The sequence below is a fragment of the Bison bison genome, unplaced genomic scaffold (genome assembly GCF_000754665.1).
Source record: "Bison bison bison isolate TAMUID 2011002044 unplaced genomic scaffold, Bison_UMD1.0 scf7180017864519, whole genome shotgun sequence".
Taxonomy (NCBI): Eukaryota; Metazoa; Chordata; class Mammalia; order Artiodactyla; family Bovidae; genus Bison; species Bison bison.
Window position 1 is genome coordinate 3,029,690 of NW_011495072.1, and position 24,135 is coordinate 3,053,824.

A 24,135-nucleotide genomic window follows, 5' to 3' on the forward strand; every position below is an offset into this window, starting at 1 on the left:
CTGGAAAAGACTCTGATGCTGGGAGGGATTGGGGGCAGGAGAAGGGGACGACAGAGGATGAGATGGCTGGGTGGCATCACTGACTCGATAGACGTGAGTCTGAGTGAACTCCGGGAGTTGGTGATGGACAGGGAGGCCTGGCGTGCTGCGATTCATGGGGTTGCAGAGAGTTGGACATGACTGAGCGACTGAACTGAACTGAGAGTCTACTTTCACCATCAATGAGAACCTCTGCATTGCTTGTCAAGTTTTCTATGACCCCTTGATTTGTGATCTTTCCCATTCCCTAAAGCAGGGATTTTAAATCTCTTTTTCAAAAGACCTCTAAGGGACTTCCCTGGCAGTCTAGTGGTTAAGAATCTGTTTTGCAATGCAGGGGATGTGCATTTGATCCCTGGTTGTGGAACTAAGATCCCCGTGCCACGGAGCAACTAGGCCCGCGTGCTGCAACTACTGAGCCTGTGTGTTCTAGAGCTCACGTGCCACAACTTGAGAGTCCGTGCTCTGCAATGAAGATCTGCGTGCTGCAACATGGGAAACTAAATAAAGAATAATAATAAAAAAAGACCTCCACAGCTCTACCTCTTCCTTAATCTCAGCAGACAAACAAAAGTTCAAATTCATAGAAAAACTACAGATCACTAACCCCAAAAATGCATCTTTCAACTATCTGTACCCCCATCTACTAATTTATCTGTTTCTTTTGCCTGTTAAAGAGGAAAAAATGTTCCTTCTCTACTCTATGCACTCTACCTAGCTCTGAACACTAACCATTTCTGTTTCCTTTTCAGGAATCTCTCTCTTGGTTTATCTTTAACTTCTACCTGTCAACTGAAACTACCTCTTATTATTAACACCTTAAAATAATCTAATCTTTTCTGACTCTACCATAATCTTTTGGTTTGTTATCTATCAGGTATTTACTGAAAGGATGAAGAAAGAGAAGTCATGGATGAACTCTAGATTTCTTGCTGGGGCAAATGACTGAATGAACAGTGGCCCTCTTCCCTGAAATTGGGAATACTAGAGGGGGAAATGACTTAAAGTGGAAGGAGTCTGAATCTTGGGCATGATAAATCTGAGGGACTAAATGGATATCTAAATGGGTATAACAAACATGGAAATCCAGAGATAAGTTAGCAGTATACCTTTGGGAGTTATAAAATTGGGATTTATAAAAATGTATCTAAGCCATCATGGAGTTCACCCAGACAGCATGTAAGACATGATCAAAGGACACAAATGGTCCTTTGGAACATAACAATTATAAAAGTAATTAAAATAATATGTAGGGCATTTTAAAATTTTGCACTTTTGCCTCACACATATATTTCTCAATATATTGTAGATCTAAGGATTAACAAATGATCAGGAGAAGAAAACATAAAAAATTAAAGTAGATGAATTAATGAGAAAAACCTTGGAAAGGTAAATGTCTTGTCATCACAATTTAGAGGCAATGATTTTTAGATATGTGAATTATTGCCAGGGTTTACAGATTTAGTTACAGGTTACTTAGGTTATAGGATGCAGTCCCAGTCCTGCCTAACAGGTTCTTATCAGCTCTTCTAGAACGTCATTTCAGTAGATGTTTATATATTCAATAAATAAATTCACAGCAGAAGCCTGAGATCCTTAGTTAACTATGGAATTTATCACCCAGTAGTCTGACTTTATTTGAACCACTAACCCATGCCCGCCTTGGTGTCAAATTTGATGTACCATGTCACTCCATGATCTGTTTTAAATTACCAATGGTTACATTTTCTGTCTTAATATAAAGTTAATGAGGTTCTAAGAAGCTAATTCTTGAAGTGTTCTTATAGGAAATTCTAGAATAAACAGATCTGTATCATATGCTTTATAGTTTATGAAGTATTTTTTATTTTTTTTTTTATTTTTTAAATATATTCATTATCTCATAAATATGATTCACATAACTGTCTTAATAAAATAAGTACAAATAACAGATGAAGGAACAAAGGCATGAGGTTAATTAACTTATCTAAATTATTAGGCAGAAAAACCTGGATTAGTCTTTCAACTCCAAGTATTATACCCATTCTTACTTTTTTCATATTTTAAATCAGTAGTATGAAATTTAATGAATCAGTAATGATAAGTTTCCTATATCTTCTTCACTTAAGTCATTAAATGGCATAGGTTAAGCACTGTACATAGGAAACTAGTGAAAAAATGAAGCAAAAAAAAAAAAAAGATATTAATGATGTGCCTTTAAATCTAGGTTGCTTACTACATTCTTTTATATCTGTTGCTAAGTACTTTTCCTGGAGGTAATTACCATAATTCTTCTGTGATTGCTGTGTGCATGTCACAGACATTATCATTACTCTAATTATAATACAGTTAGCCAAAGCTGAATTGTTAAATTTCAGTTCAGTTCACTGTTTGTTTTGCAGACTATTTATAGTTATGACAGATGCCTACTGCTCAAAGATAATAATAGAATTTGATATACTTTTCAGAAGCTGATATGAAATATACAGAAATACTAAAAGGAACAAACTGGACAATTTAATAAGGACTGCAGCTGCTAAAGGGATATCAGGGTAGCTCCCCTAAAATTGTAAAGACCTCTTGCCAAAACAACCAGTGAATGGTTCTTTTTATAACATTCTCAAAATTAATAACTGCTGTGGGTGAAGAAATTCTAAAGAAGTAATCTGGATTCGTTTTGTGGGAAAAAAGCAAGTATGACTAAAAGAATTGTTTTTTACTGCAATTTTTACTATGGTAAATATATGCATATAACATGAATGTTGCCATTTTTACCATTTTTTAAGTGTACTATTCAGTAGCATTAATTACATTCACAATGTGGTACAAACATTGTCATTATTTCCAAAACTTTGTCATCATCCCAAACAGAAATGCTACACCTATTAAGCAATAACTCCATTCTCCTCTCAACCAAGCCCCTGACAACCCCCAATACACTTCCTGTCTCTCTAAATTTGACTACTCTAGCTATTTGATATAATTGGAATTATATAATATTTGTCATTTTGCAACTGGCTTTCATTTTAGATTAATATTTTCAAGGTTCATCTATGTTGTAGCATGTATAAGAACTTCATTCTTTTTTACAGTTAAAAAACATACCATTGTATGTATATACCACATTTTATTTATCCATTTGAAGGATACTTTCCTGTTTCCACCGGTATTGTGAATAATGTTGCTGTGAACACTGGCATGCAAATATCTCTCTGTGTCTTTGCTTTCAAATCTTTTGGGTATCTATCTAGCAGTTGAATTGCTCAATCATATGGAATTTTATGCTTAACTTTCTGTGAAACCACCAAACTGTTTTTCACAGTGGCTACACCATTTTACATTCCCACTAGTAGCATGAGAGGGTCCCAATTTTTCCACATCCTCACCAACACTTATTATCTGTCCTTTTGATTACAATCTTCCTAGCAGGTGTGAAGTGATATCTCATTATGCTTTGATTTGCATTTTCCTAATGAATAATGATGTTGAGCATTTTTTTCATGTGTTTATTTTCCATTTGAATATCTTCTTTGGAGAAAACTTTATTCAAGTTCTTTATCCACTTTTTAATTGAGTGTTTGTCTTTTTGCTGTTGAGTTTGAACATGAGTTTGAGAAGTTCTTTATACATTCTGGATATTAAACCCTTATCAGATATATGGTTTGCAAGTATTACTTATTTACAAATAAACTCTCATTCTGTGGGTTGTCTTTCAATCTCATAACAATATCCTTTGATGCACAAATGTTTCTAACTTTAATGAAATCCAATTTATTTCTTCTATTGTTGCCTGTACTGTTGAAGAAGTCACTGCCAAATCCAAGGTCATGAAGATGTGTCTTTCTAAAAGTTTTAAAGTTTTGGTTCTTAAATTTAGGGTCTTTGATGCATTTTGACTTAATTTTTGAATCTGGTATAAGGTAAGGGCCCAACTTCATTCTTTGTCATGTGGCTATCCAATTTTCACAATACCATTTGATGAAGAGAAAGAGTTATAATTTTAATTAAGATGCCATCAATGAGATACTGTTGGTCATTTGAAAGGCTGGCAATTCTCAAACAGTGTTTTATTTTTCAGTATTCTAAGATTTTTGTGTACAAGAGAGCATCTTCTTCTTATTTAAAAATGCTTTTACTTCAAAAGTAACATATATCCATTATCAGATTAGGTTAACAGAGGTAAACAAAATTAGAAAATAAAAACAAACATTCAGGAAAAAAACACAGGGAACACTCTGGTTCCTATTTTTGTGGTGTTTGTTTTCTCTCTTTTCCTAAATATCTTTCTGCTGCTGCTGCTGCTGCTAAGTCACTTCAGTCGTGTCTGACTCTGTGCGACCCCACAGACGGCAGCCCACCAGGCTCCCCTGTCCCCGGGATTCTCCGTGCAAGAATATTGGAGTGGGTTGCTGGTTCCTTCTCCAATGCATGCATGCATGCATGCATGCATGCTAAGTCGCTTCAGTCGTGTCCGACTCCGTGCAACCCCAAAGACGGCAGCCCACTAGGCTCCCCTGTCCACGGGATTCTCCAGGCAAGAATACTGGAGTGGGCTGCCATTTCCTTCTCCCAAATATCTTTCTAGGTACTTCATATTCTATGTCAAGCATTCTAATAACATAACTTTTAATGTCTATATAGTATATCACACCTGGAGGGACTATAACTTAACCAAACCTCTTTCACAAGAAGTTTAAAAACTGCATTGTCCAATGTGGTAGGCTTTAGTCACAAATAGCTAATTAAATAGAACATTTTCTTCATCACAGAAAGTTCGTTCCATTGAAAAGGAGTCCTTTAGAATGTTTCCAAATTATCCCTATTTTATATATGTGTGTGTGTGTGTGTGTGTGTCTGTATACACACACACACACACACACACACACACACACACACACAGAGGTCTGAAAATTTTTTGGAATAAATGTCTAGAAATGAGTCACTGCTTCAAAGGTCATACAAATTTTCGTATTTTCTGAAGCACTGGATATATTGGGATATGTCCATTCTGTTTATTAATTTAATAGAAAAAGAACAGTATCTTCTGTTTAAAAGCTTCACTGATTTGCTTAGGGACACAGTAAAGTGGAAAGACAGCAACAAAGGTCTCTGATGACCAAACTACGGAGATGCTACGAACATGGTACTAAACATAGTCTTTTGTACATTCTACTAAAGCAGCACAGAAGGAGTGCACTGTCTCTATGTGTCACTTATCTTCGTTAGCACCACTCTTAGGATTAAATAGGAACATCTGTATTCTGTCCATTTGTGTTTTGCTCTTTCATAAACTAACTACAAGAGATTAGTTTCATGTTTTTCAGTTTCATGTTTTTCATGAAAACTTTATTTAATGTTTCTAAAAAATCAGTTCCTTCAAAGATCAGTTCTAAAACTCTAATGAGATATCATCACCCCCTTCACAAACAAAACACAGTCTCCTGAAACAGAGGAAATCACTTCTACCACAGTCTCACCTAACAACTGGTACATTTCCTTTACTACAACGTTTATTTCATTATATAAACCCTGCCTGCTAGCCCGAGAGTTGCCTGAATTCAAAATCCTATATATTCTTTCCCAATCTCCAGTCTCATCCAAAAGTCTGGTAAATAACAGACAGTGATGCTGTTGTTCACTCAGTCATGTCCGACTCTTTGTGACCCCATGGACTGTAGCGCGCCAGGCTGCCCTGTCCTTCACCATTTCCCAGAGCTTGCTCAAACTCATGTCCAATGAGTCGGTGATGCTATCCAACCATCGCATCCTTTGTCGCCCCCTTCTCCTCCTGCTTTCAATCTTTCCAGTATCAGGGTCTTTTCTAATGAGTTGACTTATTGCATCAGGTGGCCAAAGTACTGGAGCTTCAGTTTCAGGATCAGTCCTTCCAATAAATATCCAGTACTGATTTCCTTTAGGATAGACTGATTTGATCTTGCAGTCCAAGGGACTCTCAAGAGTCTTCTTTAACACTTTAACTGATGCTTTTGATGTTCAAAAGCATCAATTCTTTGGCACTCAGCCTTCTTTATGGCCCATGTCACACATCCATACAGGACTACCAGAAAAACCATAGCTTTGAATACATGGACCTTTGTTGGCAAAGAAATGTCTCTGCTTTGTAATATATTGTCTAGGTTTGTCATAGATGCTTGCTTTTCTTTCAAGGAGCAAGTGTCTTGTAATTTCACGGCTTTAGTCACCATCTGCAGTGATTTTGGAGCCCAAGAAAATAAAGTCTGTCACTGTTACCTTTTAAAATGAATGATCAGATGTAGCTTATCTAAGAGCAAGCACACTATCTTCCAGTCATTTAACACACACAACTCTTCTTCATATTACTTGACTAAATACTTATCTCAAGCAATGCTCTTATTTATACCAAGATATAGTTCACAAACAAGGGCTTCAAAGTATAACCCTTTGCAAATGCCACACTATATTTTAGCTAAGTACTTACACATACGTGAAATAAAATACTCTTGTGAGATAGGTTATTAATATCTCCATTTTAAACGTATAAAAACTGAAACTACAAGACATGAGAAACTTGCCACAGGTTACAGGACTAGCAGATCAGAGGGTTATATACAATCTGGAGTTTCTAATACTACATGTAGTGTACTTATCACTATGTCAAGCACAAGTTTTCAGACTATATTTCAACAGAGCATCAGTGGTAATAGAAATACTTACATTGACCCCAGCGACCTGTTCTTGGGTTCAAATAATTTGGATAAAGACCATTTGGACGATCCATTTTCTGAAGCAGTTTCCGAATGTGCATGACCTAAGCAAAATAAAGAATGCAATCATGAAAAAAAAAATCACTAAAGTTTTATATTAATCTGGGCTTTGTTTTTTTTCTCTCACTCAGAACCTACATTCCTAGCCCCCTACTGTGTGTGTGTGAGATAGACAATAAGGCTTCTCTTTTTTAAATGACTCATTATTTTTATAAGATAGAATATGAGCATTATTTAAAAATAATAAATAAGCAACAATAAAGCACAAAGAAAAAGGCATAGAAACCAATTTAAATTTCAACATTCTACTCTCCAGAAATAGTCATCAGAAACACCACTGGTAAACATTATTCTAGACATATTCAATATGTACATAACTAAATGTTAAGAACAGAAACAATTTCATAAAAATATAATCATAATAGAACATTTGTAATAAAAAGTATGAACCACTCTGAAGTTAATAGATGAAAAAGTAAAACTAAATTGCTGAACTTTAAATATTGATCCCATAATAGACATCCTTAAATTCCCAGAATTCCTAAACTTCAATTCCTAAAAGATATTCCTTAAGTTAAGGGGAGAAAATCACGAAATACATTAAGAAGCTGGAGACTTTTCCAGGGACTTTATTTTGATTCATCTCTAGATTGGATGGTGGATTTTTTAAGTGCTTAAAAAAAATTTTTTTTAAAGCACAAACGCGTTCTTTCTTGTATTCTTGTTTCAGAATGTTATCATCACATCTGAATGATAACCTAGTTGGCATAAATGACTTGAGGAAACATTTTTTTATTCACAGGGCCTTATATATACACTTCACTATTTTCTGGACTTGAGCATAGCACCAACCCTTTAACTCACAGTTTCCAATCTTTTATTCAACTGGATTCTGTCATCACGGAGTTTTAGGAATTGGCTCGGGGATGCTTATTACTTGTGTTCTTACATCTTTGAGACCAAATCTAGGTACAACAATCTCAATCTGAATAACTCCATGAACCAGGTTTAGTCAGTTCTCTCGCCTTCTGAAAATTATGCATACATTGAATCCCCTCTGCTTCTTTTCCACATCTATCATTTCCTTTGCAAACCTTTTTACCTATCTTTTAATTTCCATGTTCACTAGCTTGTCTCCATTTTGCCTTCCAAGTCTCTCACTATGTTTTGAAGGCATTCTTTGTATTGCTTCCATTTTGTCCTTCATTTTGACTATAACTTAATTTTTTATTACACTCTATTACTGATATGGCATCTTATTATCTCTGCGCACCTGTATCTCTGTTTATATTCTGGTTTCACATAAATGAGAGCCTCATTATCTTCTCTCTCATGGTGATGCTTGGTCAGGTCTTCAATTGTTGTTTTCTGATAAATATCTTTTGACCATCATTTATTTTTCACATTCCTTCCCTTTTTTTTGGTAATATTTTTGTATAAATTCTATATGTGTTCTTTTTTGATGACTTATTACTATTTTTCTTGAACCAGCAATTCACAAGAGTTTTGACATAAAAGGATAAGTAAAGTCCAGATGTGAATGTGGTTTCTTAAGCCTTTGCTTCTCATCAGGCAACTGAAACCAGCAATGCAGCACTAGAGAATCACTGTCATTCATTACTCTTCTGTCACTAAAGTATACAAGTACAAATACAGTTTGTCAGTGAGATCCTTAACTGAATTGTTTTTCCAGGTTCTCAACACATCATATTTAGTGGGGTCCAAAGAAGAGTCTACATCAGTCTGTAGTCTGTTCCCACGGCTGCTAATGAGGATTTGGTTTTGTACCTCAAGATGTATCACTTACTTTAAAGAACTTTTCTATGAGCTTTTATTTTTGAAAGCTACAGCCACCAATATCCTCTCCTCAGCTACGCAAACCGCGCTCTGACCTTGATTGCTTATGCCAACCTTTCTTCCTATTCTGTGACATGAAATATTAAGTATCTCAATTTTGTTAAAAACAAGTTAATAGTTCCATTTCTCCTTTTGTTGTTTTCAGGTGATCTCTATGCGTTAGGTTAAGATTTCTCCACTTAAGAAATATCATATGCTAGATTATCTCTGTTTTACAAACTTATCTTTTTAAAAAGTCTCTTTATGTTTTTCCTTATTTTCACAATGATTATCTTTTGGCCTTTATTTCATGCCAATGATTCAGTTTTCAACTATGTACAGGTTACTTGTTATTTTTCATTTATTTTACAGAAATATGTAAGGTCTCAATTTGATTTTTTAGCTCTACTATCTTACTGTATTATTTTTGGTTTTGTAAAATCTCAAGCTGAGCTCTTTGTCTCTTACATGCGCTCTACCACCCTGCTCTTGTTTCCCGCAGTATGTCTGCATAATTGCCATGCTTTCTCTTTCATCTCGTTCATGTTTAACTGGGTCAGCTCTGACCTGACCTTCGGATTGATACAGTGGAGCTGAACAGTCCTCAAATTCCTTCCTGTTGTGTGTATGTGGTGGGGGGTGGGGGTGGGGCGAGGGGGAGGCGCATCTCCCCTCCAGGATACACTAAGACTTGGAATACTAGTGCACTAGCTCATTTTCTGAGGCCTAAGTGCTCATGGAGGATGGAGGGTGAGAACACATTTGGAGCTGTGGGCAGTTGTATACTATGGCACTGGTCTCCCTTGTAAGATTAACAGAGAATATCAGGAATTTATTGACTTTCTTTCTCTGCCCAGTAAGGATTCAGGATAGGGCAAGAGAAAGACTTAAGATATCACAGCAGAAATCTTCTATTTTTTATGGCTATCACGTTTATGACATAAGGTTTCAGCCTTTCCTTCTTTCATTGTTACTGATTAATTTTTGCTGGTCTTTATTATTTGTCTTGTTATTGCTAATTTAATCAAGAAAGGGAAAATTCTGTGATTTGGCTCCCTTTTGCTATCTTTCAGAAGAATCTGAAAATTCTTTTGACTGATAAAATATTTCATACACAGAAAGGACTATATAGAGAGATTCTAGTCATATTCAATTTAAGAAATACAACACAACATAACGTTTGCTATTCTGTTTACCATTACATATTCACATATCACTGACTTTTTCTGAGATGTGGTCACAGTCTTAAATTTTACATTCGTTATTACCTTGATTCTATTAAAATCACTTTTGAATCCCTAAACAATATTCTCTTCAGCTCTGCTTCTTTTGAATTTTTTAAGAATTGTATTATATATACTCTTTTGATTAATGAATGTGACCATAATTAATTTATTTTCACTGCTGTATTGAATCTTATCATATAAACTGCTAATACAAACAATGATTTTATATGTATGATGTAAATGTACATACCAAAGACTGGAATTATTGGGCCATAGAGTATATGTATTTTCAGCTTTACTAGATTTTGTATTTTAAATTTAAGTCTTTAATGCTCCTAGAATCATTATCATCTACAAAGGTACCACTGTCACACTTCCACATATATGTCGGGCTGTTTAAGGGCTATTTATTCTTTTTATCCGGAGAAGGTGATGGCACCCAACTCCAGTACTCTTGCCTGGAAAATCCCATGGGCGGAGGAGCCTGGTAGGCTGCAGTCCATGGGGTCACTAAGAGTTGGACACAACTGAGCGACTTCACTTTCACTTTTCACTTTCATGCGTTGGAGAAGGAAATGGCAACCCACTCCAGTGTTCTTGCCTGGAGAATCCCAGGGACGGGGGAGCCTGGTAGGCTGCTGTCTATGGGGTCTCACAGAGTCAGACACGACTAAAGTGACTTAGCAGCAGTAGCCTTCTGTTTATCAGTTTTACTTGTCTCAATGCACCAACACTAATATTGGTAGTGTTGATAACTGAGTAATACAAACCCATCCATCATGTTTTTCTTCAGAAGTATTTTGAATGTTTCTCTCCTGTTTAAATTCTAGAAATGTCTAGTCAAGTTTCATTTAAAAAAAAAAAAAAAAAGGCACCGAGTAACTGACTGGCATTGAATTGAGGCTACAGATAAATCTGGCGGTAACTGAAATTTGCATGTTTTCCTATATATGAATATAATACATCTCTCCATTTACTTAGGGCCAGCTCAATGTCATTTCGGAGAAGGCAGTGGCAACCCACTCCAGTACTCTTGCCTGGAGAATCCCATGGACGGAGGAGCCCGGTAGGCTATAGTCCATGGGATCGCTAAGAGTCGGACACAACTAAGCGACTTCACTTTCACTTTTCAGTTTCCTGCATTGGAGAAGGCAATGGCAACCCACTCCAGTGTTCCTGCCTGGAGAATCCCAGGGACGGGGGAGCCTGGTGGGCTGCCATCTATGGGGTCGCACAGAGTCGGCCACAACTGAAGCGACTTAGCAGCAGTAGCAGCAGCAATGTCATTTAGTAGTTTTGAACTTTGCTTATCTGTTGTTAGATTTACTTGTGGAAAACTTATACTTTTGTTCCTACCACATAAGATATGTTTTTATAAGTGATACATTTTCGCCTGCTACAGCTGGTATAGAGAAATACTACTGATTTTTAATAGGTATATTGATCTTTTGGCTTCCCAGGTGGCACTAGTGATAAAGAAACCGCCTGCCAATGAAAGTGATATAAGAAAGTGAAGTGAAAGGTGCTCAGTCATGTCTGACTCTGCGACTTCATGGGCTATACAGTCCATGGAATTCTCCAGGCCAGAATACTGGGGAGGATAGCCTTTCCCTTCTCTAGGGGATCTTCCCAACTCAACCCAGGGATCAAACCCAGCTTTCTCACATTTCAGGCGGATTCTTTACCAGCTAAGCCACAAGGGAAGCCCAAGAATACTGGAGTGGGTAGCCTATCCCTTCACCAGGGGATCTTCCCAACCCAGGAATTGAACCAGGGTCCCCTGCATTGAAGGTGGATTCTTTACCAACTGAGCTATTAGGGGGAGATATACGATCCCCTGGAGGAGGAAACAGCAACCCATTCCACTGTTCTTGCCTGGAGAATCCCATGGACACAGGAACCTGGCGGGCTACAATCCATGGAGTTGCAAAGAGTAGGACATGACTAAAGCGACTGAGCACAGCACATCATGTTGATCTTTTATTCAAAATATAAATTAAGCTCTTGTTTAATAATTTAAATGTGAAAGTGAAAGTCTTAGTTGCTCAGTCATGTCCAACTCTTGCAACCTTATGGGTTGTAACCCGCAAGGTTCCTCTGATTATCTTAATATTTTAGGTAATCATTTAATCTGTGAGTAATTACTGTTTTCTTTCTCCTTTTCAATCTTTACCTTTTTGTTCACTCTGTCTTATTTTACCATACTGACTAGGAACTTCAGCACAATGCTAAATAGAGACTATAATGCAATTTCTTGAAAACTTACTAGTGATTATATCTTCTTAGATAACAGAAAATATATCAAATCTGTTCTAAATATAAGATACATTTCTTTAATGTAATTTTTTAAAAGGCAAATATTTTCTAAGCATTAATCAAATCTTTGGGATAAAACCTAAAGGATTCTCTTATAACAAAGAAAAGAAAGCAAGAATACTAACCTTTTTGTAGTAAATTGGGTTTCCTGTCAAGTAGCTGAGGTGGACAAACTCCATATGTAGTGTGCCAAATTCAGCAAGAATGCTGCTTCCTGCAGATGCCCAGCCCCAGTTTCGTCCTACTCCACTGAATGAATGAAAAGGTAAAAGGAAACAGAATCGGGGAAAGACCAAAACATTTTTCAAAGAGTATATAACTTTTAAATAACTCTCTCAGCAATTATCGCAAACACAATAGATTATTGTACCTAAAATCTTACTATTTTAAAATTATTTTGAATAGAATATTCACATGTCCTAAAAATCAAAACAATATAAAAAGTATACGTTAAGTATTTCACCCCACTCTCATCTCTCTTCCCCTTACAGGCCCCAAATACAATCATTCATTAGCTTCTTATGTGTTAGCATAGAAATTTCTATGCATAAGTAAGCAATCCAAATACATATTCTTCTTTTCCCTTCTTTCTTAAAATACAGCAAAGTATACTTACTGCTCTGTATGTTAGATTTTAACTATTAAGATGTACGTCATTAGGCTTTCCAAAGTTTATAAACAAATTTCTTATATTTTTTACTTACAAATGCACAGAATTCCAAGACATTAACGATTTTCAATTGAAATGTCTCATCCACACAAAAATGTGTGAGAGCATTCTAAGTTGTTTCAAACCTTGAAAGTACAACTCACATTTATTGTGCTGGGACCACTGATGTCACAGGACAGTATCATGACAAAGCACTGTCTTGCCTCCACTGCTGACAGTGTATGAAAACTACTACATTATACAAAAAGACTTTAATCAATCCTCTATTAGTGGTCCTCAGGCACATTTCTAGGATTTTTCTATTATGAAAACTTTTATAGTGAATAATCTTGTGTGTACTTCATTTGTGCAGATATATTTCTAGGATATCTTCTTTTTTTTTTCCAGGGTGCCTTATAAATTTTTTACTGGAAGCCAAACTATATAAATGAAAAGTACAGACTCTTTGGATGCTATCCCTCTTTCCCAGAAGGTTAATCTTCCTCTGAAACATAGACTGAGTTACAGGCAGATAACCTTGGCTCTGAGCTTTGTTAAGGGTTAAAACTATTCTAGTTTTACCTGTACTTCCAGGAAGTGGCCCTATGGGATGTCAGCTGAAAGCCTGGGGTGTTTACCAAGGGCCCTTCACCATGGCAGCTTCAAATACTAACTCTGTCTCCTCAGTACCATGTAGTTGCCAGTACCATACAGTTGTTAAACTTTCTTATTTATACCTACTTGTATACTGGCAATTCAATATGCTATGTTGTATTTATCTGTGTGGAGAAAACATTGAAATAGGTATCAGGATACCACTACCTTAAAGTTGTTTAATTTTTTGGTGCTATTTTTGCACTGTTTTTGAAATTATGAAAGGCAAATACCACTAACAGATTTTTCTGAAGCCAGACATGAGAATCAAAGAAGAAATATGGATACAGTAACTACGTAGGACAGTCATTCATTTCACAAATATAAAGTACCTATTCTTATCTGGGAGATGTAACAGTGAACTCAGAGGGTAAAACGTCTGTCTGCAATGCGGGAGACCTGGGTTCAATCCCTAGGTTGGGAAGATCCCCTGGAGAAGGAAATGGCAACCCACTCCAGTATTCTTGCCTGGAAAATCCCATGGATGTAGGAGCCTGGTAGGCTACAGATCATGGGGTCGCAAAGAGTCGGACACGACTAAGCGACTTCTCTCTTCTCTAACATCTAACATTCCTGTTCCCATAATAAATGATAATTGTTATGAAGAAAATTAAACATAAAATATTGAGTTGAATACAATACTGAGTACTAGCGATAAAGGAAGAGTTTAAAGACTTTATGTATAATGTTCAAAAAGTTTCTAAAATGACACAATTTAAACTGAGAACTGAATGATGAGAAGGAGCCAGTGATGAACAGATCTGGAAGAAGAGAATTCTCAGTAGAGGAAATAGCAGTTGGAATGGCCCTGAGGAAAAAACTTGGTTAGTGTGGCTAGATTGGAATCAACTCTAAATATTCAATGCAAAGTCTGTTGCTGAAACTGACTTTGCTGAATATTTTGGTCACCTAATGCAAAGAGCCAACTCACTGGAAAAGACCCTGATTCTGGGACATATTTACGGCCAAAGGAGAAGTGGGTGGCAGAGGTTGAAATAGTTAGATAGCATCACCAATTCAATGGACATGAATTTAAGCAAATTCCAGAAGATAATAGAGGACAGAGGAGCCTGGCATGCTACACTGTATGAGGTCGCGAAGACCTGGCTGAACAACAATAACAGTGTAGTTTGGCTGGAGCTCAGGAAGGAGAAATGATGATATAGGATGAGGCTAGAGAGCTGGGTATAATCTAGACCGTGTAGAAATTCTGTTGGCTATGGTGAAATTTTAAATTTAAGTATGAAGGAACATCATATACAATTTTAATGAATTAACATAATATTTAAAGGATAGAGCATACCATTTAGAAAGATTACCTAGGCATCAGCAAGGTAAATGGATTATAGCACAGTCAAGTATAAATACCAAATCTCATTTCCATGTAAAAACTTTCTATCTCAAAGTTTCATTCATAGTGCATATAAGCACTATCAAAACACTAAGTTCTAAAAAATATTTTTTCATATTTTTACATACAACCTCACAGGGCCCTCCACCTTGGCAGCCTTAGACATTAACCTGTCTTCCCAATACCAGTTCAGTTCAGTTCAGTTCAGTCACTCAGTCGTGTCCGACTCTTCGCGACCCCAGGAATCGCAGCACGCCAGGCCTCCCTGTCCATCACCAACTCCCGGAGTTCACTCAAACTCATGTCAATCGAGTTGGTGATGCCATCCAGCCATCTCATCCTCTGTCGTCCCCTTCTCCTCCTGCCCCCAATCCCTCCCAGCATCAGAGTCTTTTCCAATGAGTCAACTCTTCACATAAGGTGGCCACAGTATTGGAGTTTCAGCCTCAGCATCAGTCCTTCCAATGAACACCCAGGACTGATCTCCTTTAGAATGGACTGGGTGGATCTCCTTGCAGTCCAAGGGACTCTCAAGAGTCTTCTCCAACACCACAGCTCAAAACATCAATTCTTTGGCACTCAGCTTTCTTCACAGTCCAACTCTCACATCCATACATGACCACAGGAAAAACCATAGCCTTGACTAGATGGACCTTTGTGGGCAAAGCAATGTCTCTGCTTTTGAATATGCTATCTAGGTTGGTCATAACTTTCCTTCCAAGGAGTAAGCGTCTTTTAATTTCATGGCTGCAATCACCATCTGCAGTGATTTTGAAGCCCCCCAAAATAAAGTCTGACACTGTTTTCACTGTTTCCCCATCTATTTCCCATGAAGTGATGGGACCAGATGCCATGATCTTAGTTTTCTGAATGTTGAGCTTTAAGCCAACTTTTCCAATACCAAGTGGCTGTTAAATTTTCTCCTTTGCCCTTCAGCCTCCAAATGCTCTTTTCTAGTTTCTTTATATTTTTGTCCCGTGCATGTGCCGGCACAGAATCAGCCAACAACAGGAGGAAAATCTGTAGATAAATTTTGGGGCTTTTCCTCTGCAATTCCTTCCTGATTTGAGATACTCATCCCTTGTATCTCAGCCCTTTTGGCAGTTCCAAGACCTGACCACAGTCTTCTTTGCTCTACATGAGCACTGTTTTAGGGTTGGCCTCAATCACACTCAATTAGAATATACCCGTAGGGGAAAAGCCAGCTTTCTACAGCTGGCTTCAAGTAGGCCCTTTGGGTTCTCCCTTAGGTGTTGCTCTCCAATCCCTTCAAATCATTCTGTTGGGCTTTTGTGATTACTTTTGATGGGAGAGTTAACCTGATATAAGTTACCTCAGGGCTGGAACTGGAAGTCTAGATTCATTAGAAAGTCATGGTTATTCCCACTAGAACTCTAAAACCATTCTCTAGGGTCGTTTCTACTTTTAGGAGGAAGTGAAAAATATAAATCTTTCTCTCATAGAAAGATGGACACTTTTGGTTTCAGCTCTTTTAGAACTAGTTGATTTTAATTTAAACTCTGTATCACCTAGAATAATATTAAATTAGGTCAGTCAAATGACAAATACAGAATAAATATGAGCTTTTTTAGAGATAAGAATCTTAAAATTACCACTAAAATGTATGCAGAAAAGAGTAATACATGATTTGGTAGAGAAGTTGAAGTACATGCCGAAGATAAGGATATAACCTTAATACTGATGTAGCACATAGGCTCCTACTCCTGCCATTAATGAACTGAAAGACCTTGAGCAAGATATTTTCCTTCTCTGAGACTCAGTTTCCTCATACATAATATAAGAATTTATGATAACTAGTTCACATGACTGTTAGGAAAATTAAAGACATTTAAGATTGTGAAAACACAATCTTAAACCTCACAAAGAGTCTAGTAAGAATAGTATCTCATGAATTTTTGAATAATTTTATTCTAAGTTATTTTAACAGTTTATCTAGAGAAAAAAACTTCCTCAATCTGATAAAGGCAACTGATAAAAAAAAAAAGCTACAGCCAACATCATATTGATAATTTTAAAAAAACAATACTATATAAACATTTTACAGAAATCCAGGAGACTATAAAACACAGGTGAAGATAATCTTTTTAACCATGATTGAAAACCTCAAAGTTATAAAAGACATATTTGAATATATAAAAAATCAAAACTTAAGGATGAAAAATTATTATAAAAACAACAAACAAGTAGTAGAACAGGGGTAAAAGTAATTCTATAATCTGTAAGGCTCTTTTATAAGCTAACTAGAAAAACACAACTCAATCAACACTTAGGAATAGACAATTCACAAAAAACAATCTAGATGTCCAACAAATTTATGAAAAGGTGCTTGAATTCACTAAGCAGAAAATACAAATGAAAATAACAATAGTAACATTTCATAGCCATTATTCTCTTGAAAATTAAACAGAACATATAGACATTTTGGTATTCTCATATACTGTTGGTGGAAATATGATGAATTACAGCCTTTTGGAAAATACGTGGGGAGTAACTACTAAACTGAAAAATACATATAGCCTTTGATCCAGCAATTGCACACTTGGGAAATCTATCCTACAAAAAAAAAGATATATGCCCTTTGATATAGCAATCATATTCTTCAGAATCACTTTCAGAAAAACTTCCTCTCTCTACAAGGACATATATGGTGGTGGTTTAGTCACTAAGTCGTGTTCAACTCTTGCAACCCCATGGACTGTAGCCTGCCAGGCTCCTCCGTCCATGGCATTCTCCGGGCAAGAATACCGGAGTGGGTTGCCATTTCCTTCTCCAGGGGATCTTCCTGACCCAGGGATCAAACCTGGTCTCCTGCATTGCAAGCAGATTCTTTATTGAGTGAGCTACAAGGGAAGGACATATATAACAGGATGCTACTGTAACGTTTATGGTAGCAAAATAATGGAAATAAACTAATACCACTGATATGGAATAATTAAATAAATCATGGTATAACCTATGTATTTACAGTATATCCTATCTTCTACTCTGTGGTTATCACAAAGTTTGATTTAAAGCTCTGTGGCATGACCAGGAAGAGTATTTCTGTGAGATTTTGCTGAGTGAGAAAAATAAGAAGTAGAAAGAAAATAAAAATAAGAAAGAAAAACAAGTATCCAAACAAATCATATAAAATTTTAAAAGCTCCACCAGTATGTATGTATGTGTGTGCTTCTGTGTGCTAATCATATTGTAAGAGATAAATAATGCTAGATTATTAACACAGGTTGGATTTCAGACATCTAGACTGGAATAAAGTCTACGTGAGAGATATGTATAACTCAATCAAAACACAAAACCAAAAACCTTTATTTATCTATGCTCTATAAACTCAAGTAAAATAAATATTTTGTATGAATATATACAAAGATATAGTATGAAAATTAAGCTTATGTTCAAGACATGGTCTTTGAAAACTCTACTACTTTTTTGTCTCAATCTAAATTTGAAGTTTTGCAATGCTGGATTTTTGGTTATTTTTTATCTAGATAATAATAATATCCTGCATATTTCTTCATCTCAGAGTTAAACTGTAAATTAATTAAAATTCTAATCATATAAGAAAGTTATATGACTGACACTGCTACTGAAGGAAACACCAGAAAATCTGGAATGAAACTATGAACAAAAGAGAACAGGTATGTGCTTAACACCTTAGGCCATATCCTTTTGTGGAGGCTGGTATGGAACTCTAGCTAGCTTTTTCCTCACAAAGAGTTAGTTTACATTATATATAGTGTATGACAGCAAAGAACAGTAAAGTTAGATTTCATGTTCAGCATAAAATAATGATTTCTTAATGAAAATCAAAACTTAATCAAGTTCTCCATTAAAAAGAAATGACTACAATAGATTCATTTTCCCAAATAAACCTGTCAGAGAATCATGCTTCACTTTGAACCTCTATAATTTGGATATCATAAAAAGGACCCTACAGTCAATATCATGAGTTATGTCTTCCCTTATCATTAGTAAGACATTCAGCAACAGGAAGCCCTGATTTTAAGGTATGTTGTGTTCTATTCTGACTTAGAAAAAAAACAAGTAGTGTACAAAAAAGGAAGAGAGGGAAAGCACTTTGAATCCATTCCAGCACTAAGTAGACATAAATAAGCAATCTTAAAGAAACAACTATACTGTTAACAATAAAGGTGTGGGAGAGAAATCTAGACTTACAGAAACAAGCAGTAGAAATGAAATATAGTTTTACTGTTTCAAAGCAAAGAATGTATTTTAAAAATCAGGCAATGCTTTAAAGAAATATGCTTCTGTATACATGCAGAGAAAAACAGTTTTAAGTCTTAAAAAGTATGGTGAAGGCTCAAAAAATCAGTTAATCTAATATATTCAGAACAAGAATAACCATATAAAAATAGAATTTACCTTTTCAGATTCACCATTGCCCAAGGAATTCCCGTAGGTGTGTTAAAGGCAGGAAGGAGTTTCTCAGCCAGCTGGACTGCTTTAATCTTGAATATCTGGGACAAACACACAAACACTCATAAATTATGAAATTACTGCTGTCAATAAAATTTCCTGATCTCTTCTACGATGCATACCACAACATACTGGATATATGAAAGTACAGAGGGAAAAATGGCATCTCTTGATACCGTGGAGTATACAGCAATCAGAGAAATTGTTGTAAAGTGGATGGATAGTGAAAAAGCTGAAAGTGAAATGGCTTGAAACTACAATTAATTGAAAGGGAAGGACTGGTTTTGGTGTTAATATCTGTATTTTCAGCTGGCAAAAAATCTGAGAGAAAACACTAGGCTATGAAATTCACCCATGGTATCAAGCTCAGAACAAATATTAAAAGAAAGAGATGCCACTGAATTTCATAAATGCCCTTGAATTACTATAATCATGTTTCTATCTTACACGTTTATATCTTGACATTCTCCATCAGGTTCACTCATAATTATTAAATGAAAAGAAAATATTTATGTTCACATTCCAAGCTTATTTTATGAGTTATATGCTTCAACTCTTGGTCCCAATTACTGCTTTTTTTTGGTATACAAAACAATAAGCTGCCTAAATATCAATGGTTCTCAAACTTTTAAAATCAAGGTACTATTACCAAGACATTTATAGTATAATTTCTAATATTCTTAACATGTATCTCATTTTAGAGACTACTGACTTAGAGACTCAAAACACCCTGCTAAGAAAGTGGCATATTCTTCTACATGCCTCAAGGCTACCCTCTCAAAATCATCCGATACTCAAGGCTCCATCTTTTCACTGTGGTCAAGTACTGTTGATAAAATATTATTGGATTTTTCAAATAAGTAAGTAGTTGAAAGCATGGCCTAGATCAAAGTTCTAAGTTGAGATGATATTAAACAAAGCACACCTACATTACTGTGGGTATAAACTAGAGAGGAGTACGTGCAAGTATACAAAGCAATATGACATTAATATATTTTGCAAAGTTTCTTAAATGACAGGACATTTTTAGCAGAGTTTCAAATTAGATATTCTTATACATCTACAATTAACCACTTCCTTGAATACCTACATAAATACTACTAACAGTTATATGTTAGTAAAGAGAAATTGAGGGTTTCCCTTGTGGCTCAGACGGTGAAGAAACTGCCTGCAATGAGAGACATCCTGGTTGGATTCGTGGGTTGGGAAGATCCCCTGGAGAAGGGAATGGCTACCCACTCCAATATTTTGCTGGAGAATTCCAGAGAAATCTGGCGGGCTACAGTCCATGGGGTCGCAGAGTCGGACATGACTGAGTGACTAACATGCACAGAGAGACATTACATTATTAGTGAAGAGCACTGCTTCTTTATCTCACACTTTAGCAGCAGGGCAAAGGGACCAAGTTCTTAACTAAGAACTAACACTAATGACATGTGTTTGCTGATCATATCTTTTACATGTAAAACTAATATTCCAAACAGTAAAATAACTTACAAACATAAGCTTTTTTCTAAATAGAAAGCATTCTTATTTTACTTCAAGAAGTAATTAGTGACATATTTTCTAATTTTCAACTACCTATGTCAGTTAACTTACATAGTACCAATAATAATAATACACAACTCAATGAAAGCACCATCCCAATGTCATTGAGGAAAAAAAATTCCTTACCTAGAAGGCTTAATTTATTCAGGAAAATACAACATCTTTAATGATAAATATACCACAGCCTTACAGTTCCTAGTCTCAGAAACACTTTGGCAGACAACAGCAACAGCTAATTTAAAACAAATTAGCTAGTATGCAATGCAGGATAATAATACAAATCTAAAACGTATCAAAGTAAAAGGTAAATCTCTTTTCTAGTCCTAACCCTTGACCACACAATTCCTTCTATAATGCAAATGGCTATTAATTTCTTAAGTATCTAGTAATATTTTGTGCTATAATCAGTTCCAAGGTATACATGACTCCTAGCATGTCACATCAATCCTCATTTTCCATTTCTCAGAATGGAAATTCTATTACAGTTTACACACACACAGTCTTCTGCCTCTGTTTCTCTCTCAAAAACAGAATATCATATACTCTACTCTTAACGTGCTTCTTTCACTTATTGTATATCGGGGATCTTTCCATATCATTCCACCTCTTTCTCTTTATTGGCTCCAAAATTCATCCTTGGATAGATAGTACTGTAGTTTACTTAATCAGTCTTCTATTCATAGACATGTTTCCAAAACTATGTACCTCTGTAAGATAAATTATAAGAGTGGAATTACTGAAGCTATGGATACATTCATTTGTAATTTCGATAATTAGTGCCAACCTGTTCACATCTTTCACATATTTACATTTCTATCAGAATTTATGACCAGCTGTTTTTCTGTATTTTTGTTAACATAAGAGTTGTCAAACTTTTGATTGCTGCTAACCTGAGAGTTGAAAAAGACTACTTCACTGTCAATTTTATTTTCATTTCTTTTAATATGATGTGGTAATATTCAGTTCAGTTCAGTTCAGTTGCTCAGTTGTGTCCGACTCTTTGCGACCCCATGAATCGCAGCACGCCAGGCCTCCCTGTCCATCACCAACTCCCGGAGTTCACTCAGACTCACGTCCATTGAGTCAGTGATGCCATCCAGCCATCTCATTCTCTGTCGTCCCCTTCTCCTCCTGCCCCCAATCCCTCCCAGCATCAGAGTCTTTTCCAGTGAGTCAACTCTTCGCATGAGGTGGCCGAAGTATTGGAGTTTCAGCCTCAGCATGAGTTCTTCCAATGAACACCCAGGATTGATCTCCTTTAGGATGGACTAGGTGGATCTCCTTGCAGTCCAAGGGACTCTCAAGAGTCTTCTCCAACACCACAGCTCAAAAGCATCAATCTTCGGCGCTCAGCTTTCTTCACAGTCCAACTCTCACATCCATACATGACCACAGGAAAAACCATAGCCTTGACTAGATGGACCTTTGTTGGCAAAGTAACGTCTCTGCTTTTTAATATGCTATCTAGGTTGGTCCTAACTTTCCTTCCAAGGAGTAATATTCAACACTCACTCAAGTGTCTTTTCAAGCAAAATTCATACACTGCAGAGGATGGAAAATTATACATAACATTCCCCAGATTCCATCCCACCTAAACTTCAAGATAAGGCCTAGGCATTGGTAAGTATACATAAATAAGCAATATCTGGATGGAAGTAAACAATTTGAAGCAGTGGTCTTTCATGCACAGGTGCCTGATTGTTAAATGGTAGCTCTGACAGAAGTTCTAATGATTAGTCCCAAGTTTCAAAGATAACATGTGGGCAACAGAGGGAATGGGTCTGGATCATACCATAAAAGCCACAAGGTACGCTTAAGTATCCAAGTACTGCATTTCAGACTCTTTTGTTGACTGTGATGGCTACTCCATTTCCTCTAAGGGATTCCTGCCCGCAGCAGTAGATATAATGGTCATCTTGAGTTAAATTCATCCATTCCAGTCCATTTTAGTTCGTTAATTCCTAAAATGTTGATGTTCACTCTTGCCATCTCATGTTTGACTACTTTCAATTTGCCTTGATTCATGGACCTAACATTCTAGGTTCCTATGCAATATTGCTCTTCACAGCATCGGACTTTACTTTCAACACCATTCACATCCACGAGTGGGTGTTGTTTTTCCTTTGGCTCCATCTCTTCATTCTTTTTGGAGTTATTTCTCCACTGATCTCCAGTAGCATATTGGGCACCTACTGACCTGGGGAGTTCATCTTTCAGTGTTCTATGTTTCTGCCTTTTCATACTGTTCACGGGGTTCTCAAGGCAAGAATACCAAAGTGGTTTGCCATTCCTTTCTCCAGTGGCCCACGTTTTGTCAGAACTCTCCATCATGACACATCTGTCTTGGGTGGCCCTACACGGCATGGCTCATAGTTTCACTGAGATAGACAAGGCTGTGGTCCATGTGATCAGATTGGTTAGTTTTCTGTGGCTGTGGTTTTCATTCTGTCTGCCCTCTGATGGAGAAGGATAAGAGCTTAAGGAATCTTCCTGATGGGAGAGACTGACTGAGGGGGAAATTGGGTCTTATTCTGCTGGGCAGGGCCATGCTCAGTAAATCTTTAATCCAATTTTCTGTTGATGGGTGGGGCTGTGTTCCTTCCCTGTTATTTACGCAGGGGCAAACTATGAGGCAATGCCAAAGAATGCTCAAACTACCACACAATTGCACTCATCTCACATGTTAGTGAAGTGAAAGAAAGTGAAAGTGAAGTCACTCAGTCGTGTTGGACTCTTTGCGACCCATGGACTGTAGCCTACCAGGCTCCTCCCTCCATGGGATTCTCCAGGCAAGAATACTGGAATGGGTTGCCATTTCCTTTTCCAGGGAATCTTCCCGACCCAGGGATCGAACCCAGCTCTCCAGCATTCCAGGCAGATACTTTAACCACGTTAGTAAAGTAATCCTCAAAATTCTCCAAGCCAGGCTTCAACAGTACATGAACTGTGAACTTCCAGATGTTCAATCTGGTTTGAGAAAAGGCAGAGAAGCCAGAGATCAAGTTGCCAACATCCACTGGATTATCAAAAGAGCAAGAGAATTCCAATAAAGTATCTACTTCTGCTTTACTGACTATGCCAAAGCCTTTGACTGTATGGATCACCACAAACTGGAAAATTTTTAAAGAGAAAGGAATACCAGACCACCTGACCTGCCTCCTGAGAAATCTGTATGCAGGTCAGGAAGCAACAGTTAGAACTGGACATGGAACAACAGACTGGTTCCAAATAGCAAAAGGAGCACATCAAAGCTGTATACTGTCACCCTGCTTATTTAACTTATATGCAGAGTACATCATGAGAAATGCTGGGATGGATGAAGCACAAGCTGGAATC

The 24,135-nt window shown here is 36.7% G+C and overlaps 1 protein-coding gene across 1 annotated transcript in view; it reads right to left on the bottom strand.

Annotated features, from left to right (window-relative positions):
- MAN1A2 (mannosidase, alpha, class 1A, member 2) overlaps positions 1-24,135 on the bottom strand; it is a 155,465-nt gene that overhangs the window by 46,271 nt on the left and 85,059 nt on the right. Inside the window, exons 6-8 of the mRNA XM_010830715.1 lie at positions 19,198-19,292; positions 12,268-12,391; positions 6,715-6,808 (exon numbers count right to left, since the gene is read on the bottom strand). Of these exons, the coding sequence (XP_010829017.1) occupies positions 6,715-6,808; positions 12,268-12,391; positions 19,198-19,292 (313 nt within the window). The remainder of the gene's footprint in view (positions 1-6,714; positions 6,809-12,267; positions 12,392-19,197; positions 19,293-24,135) is intronic.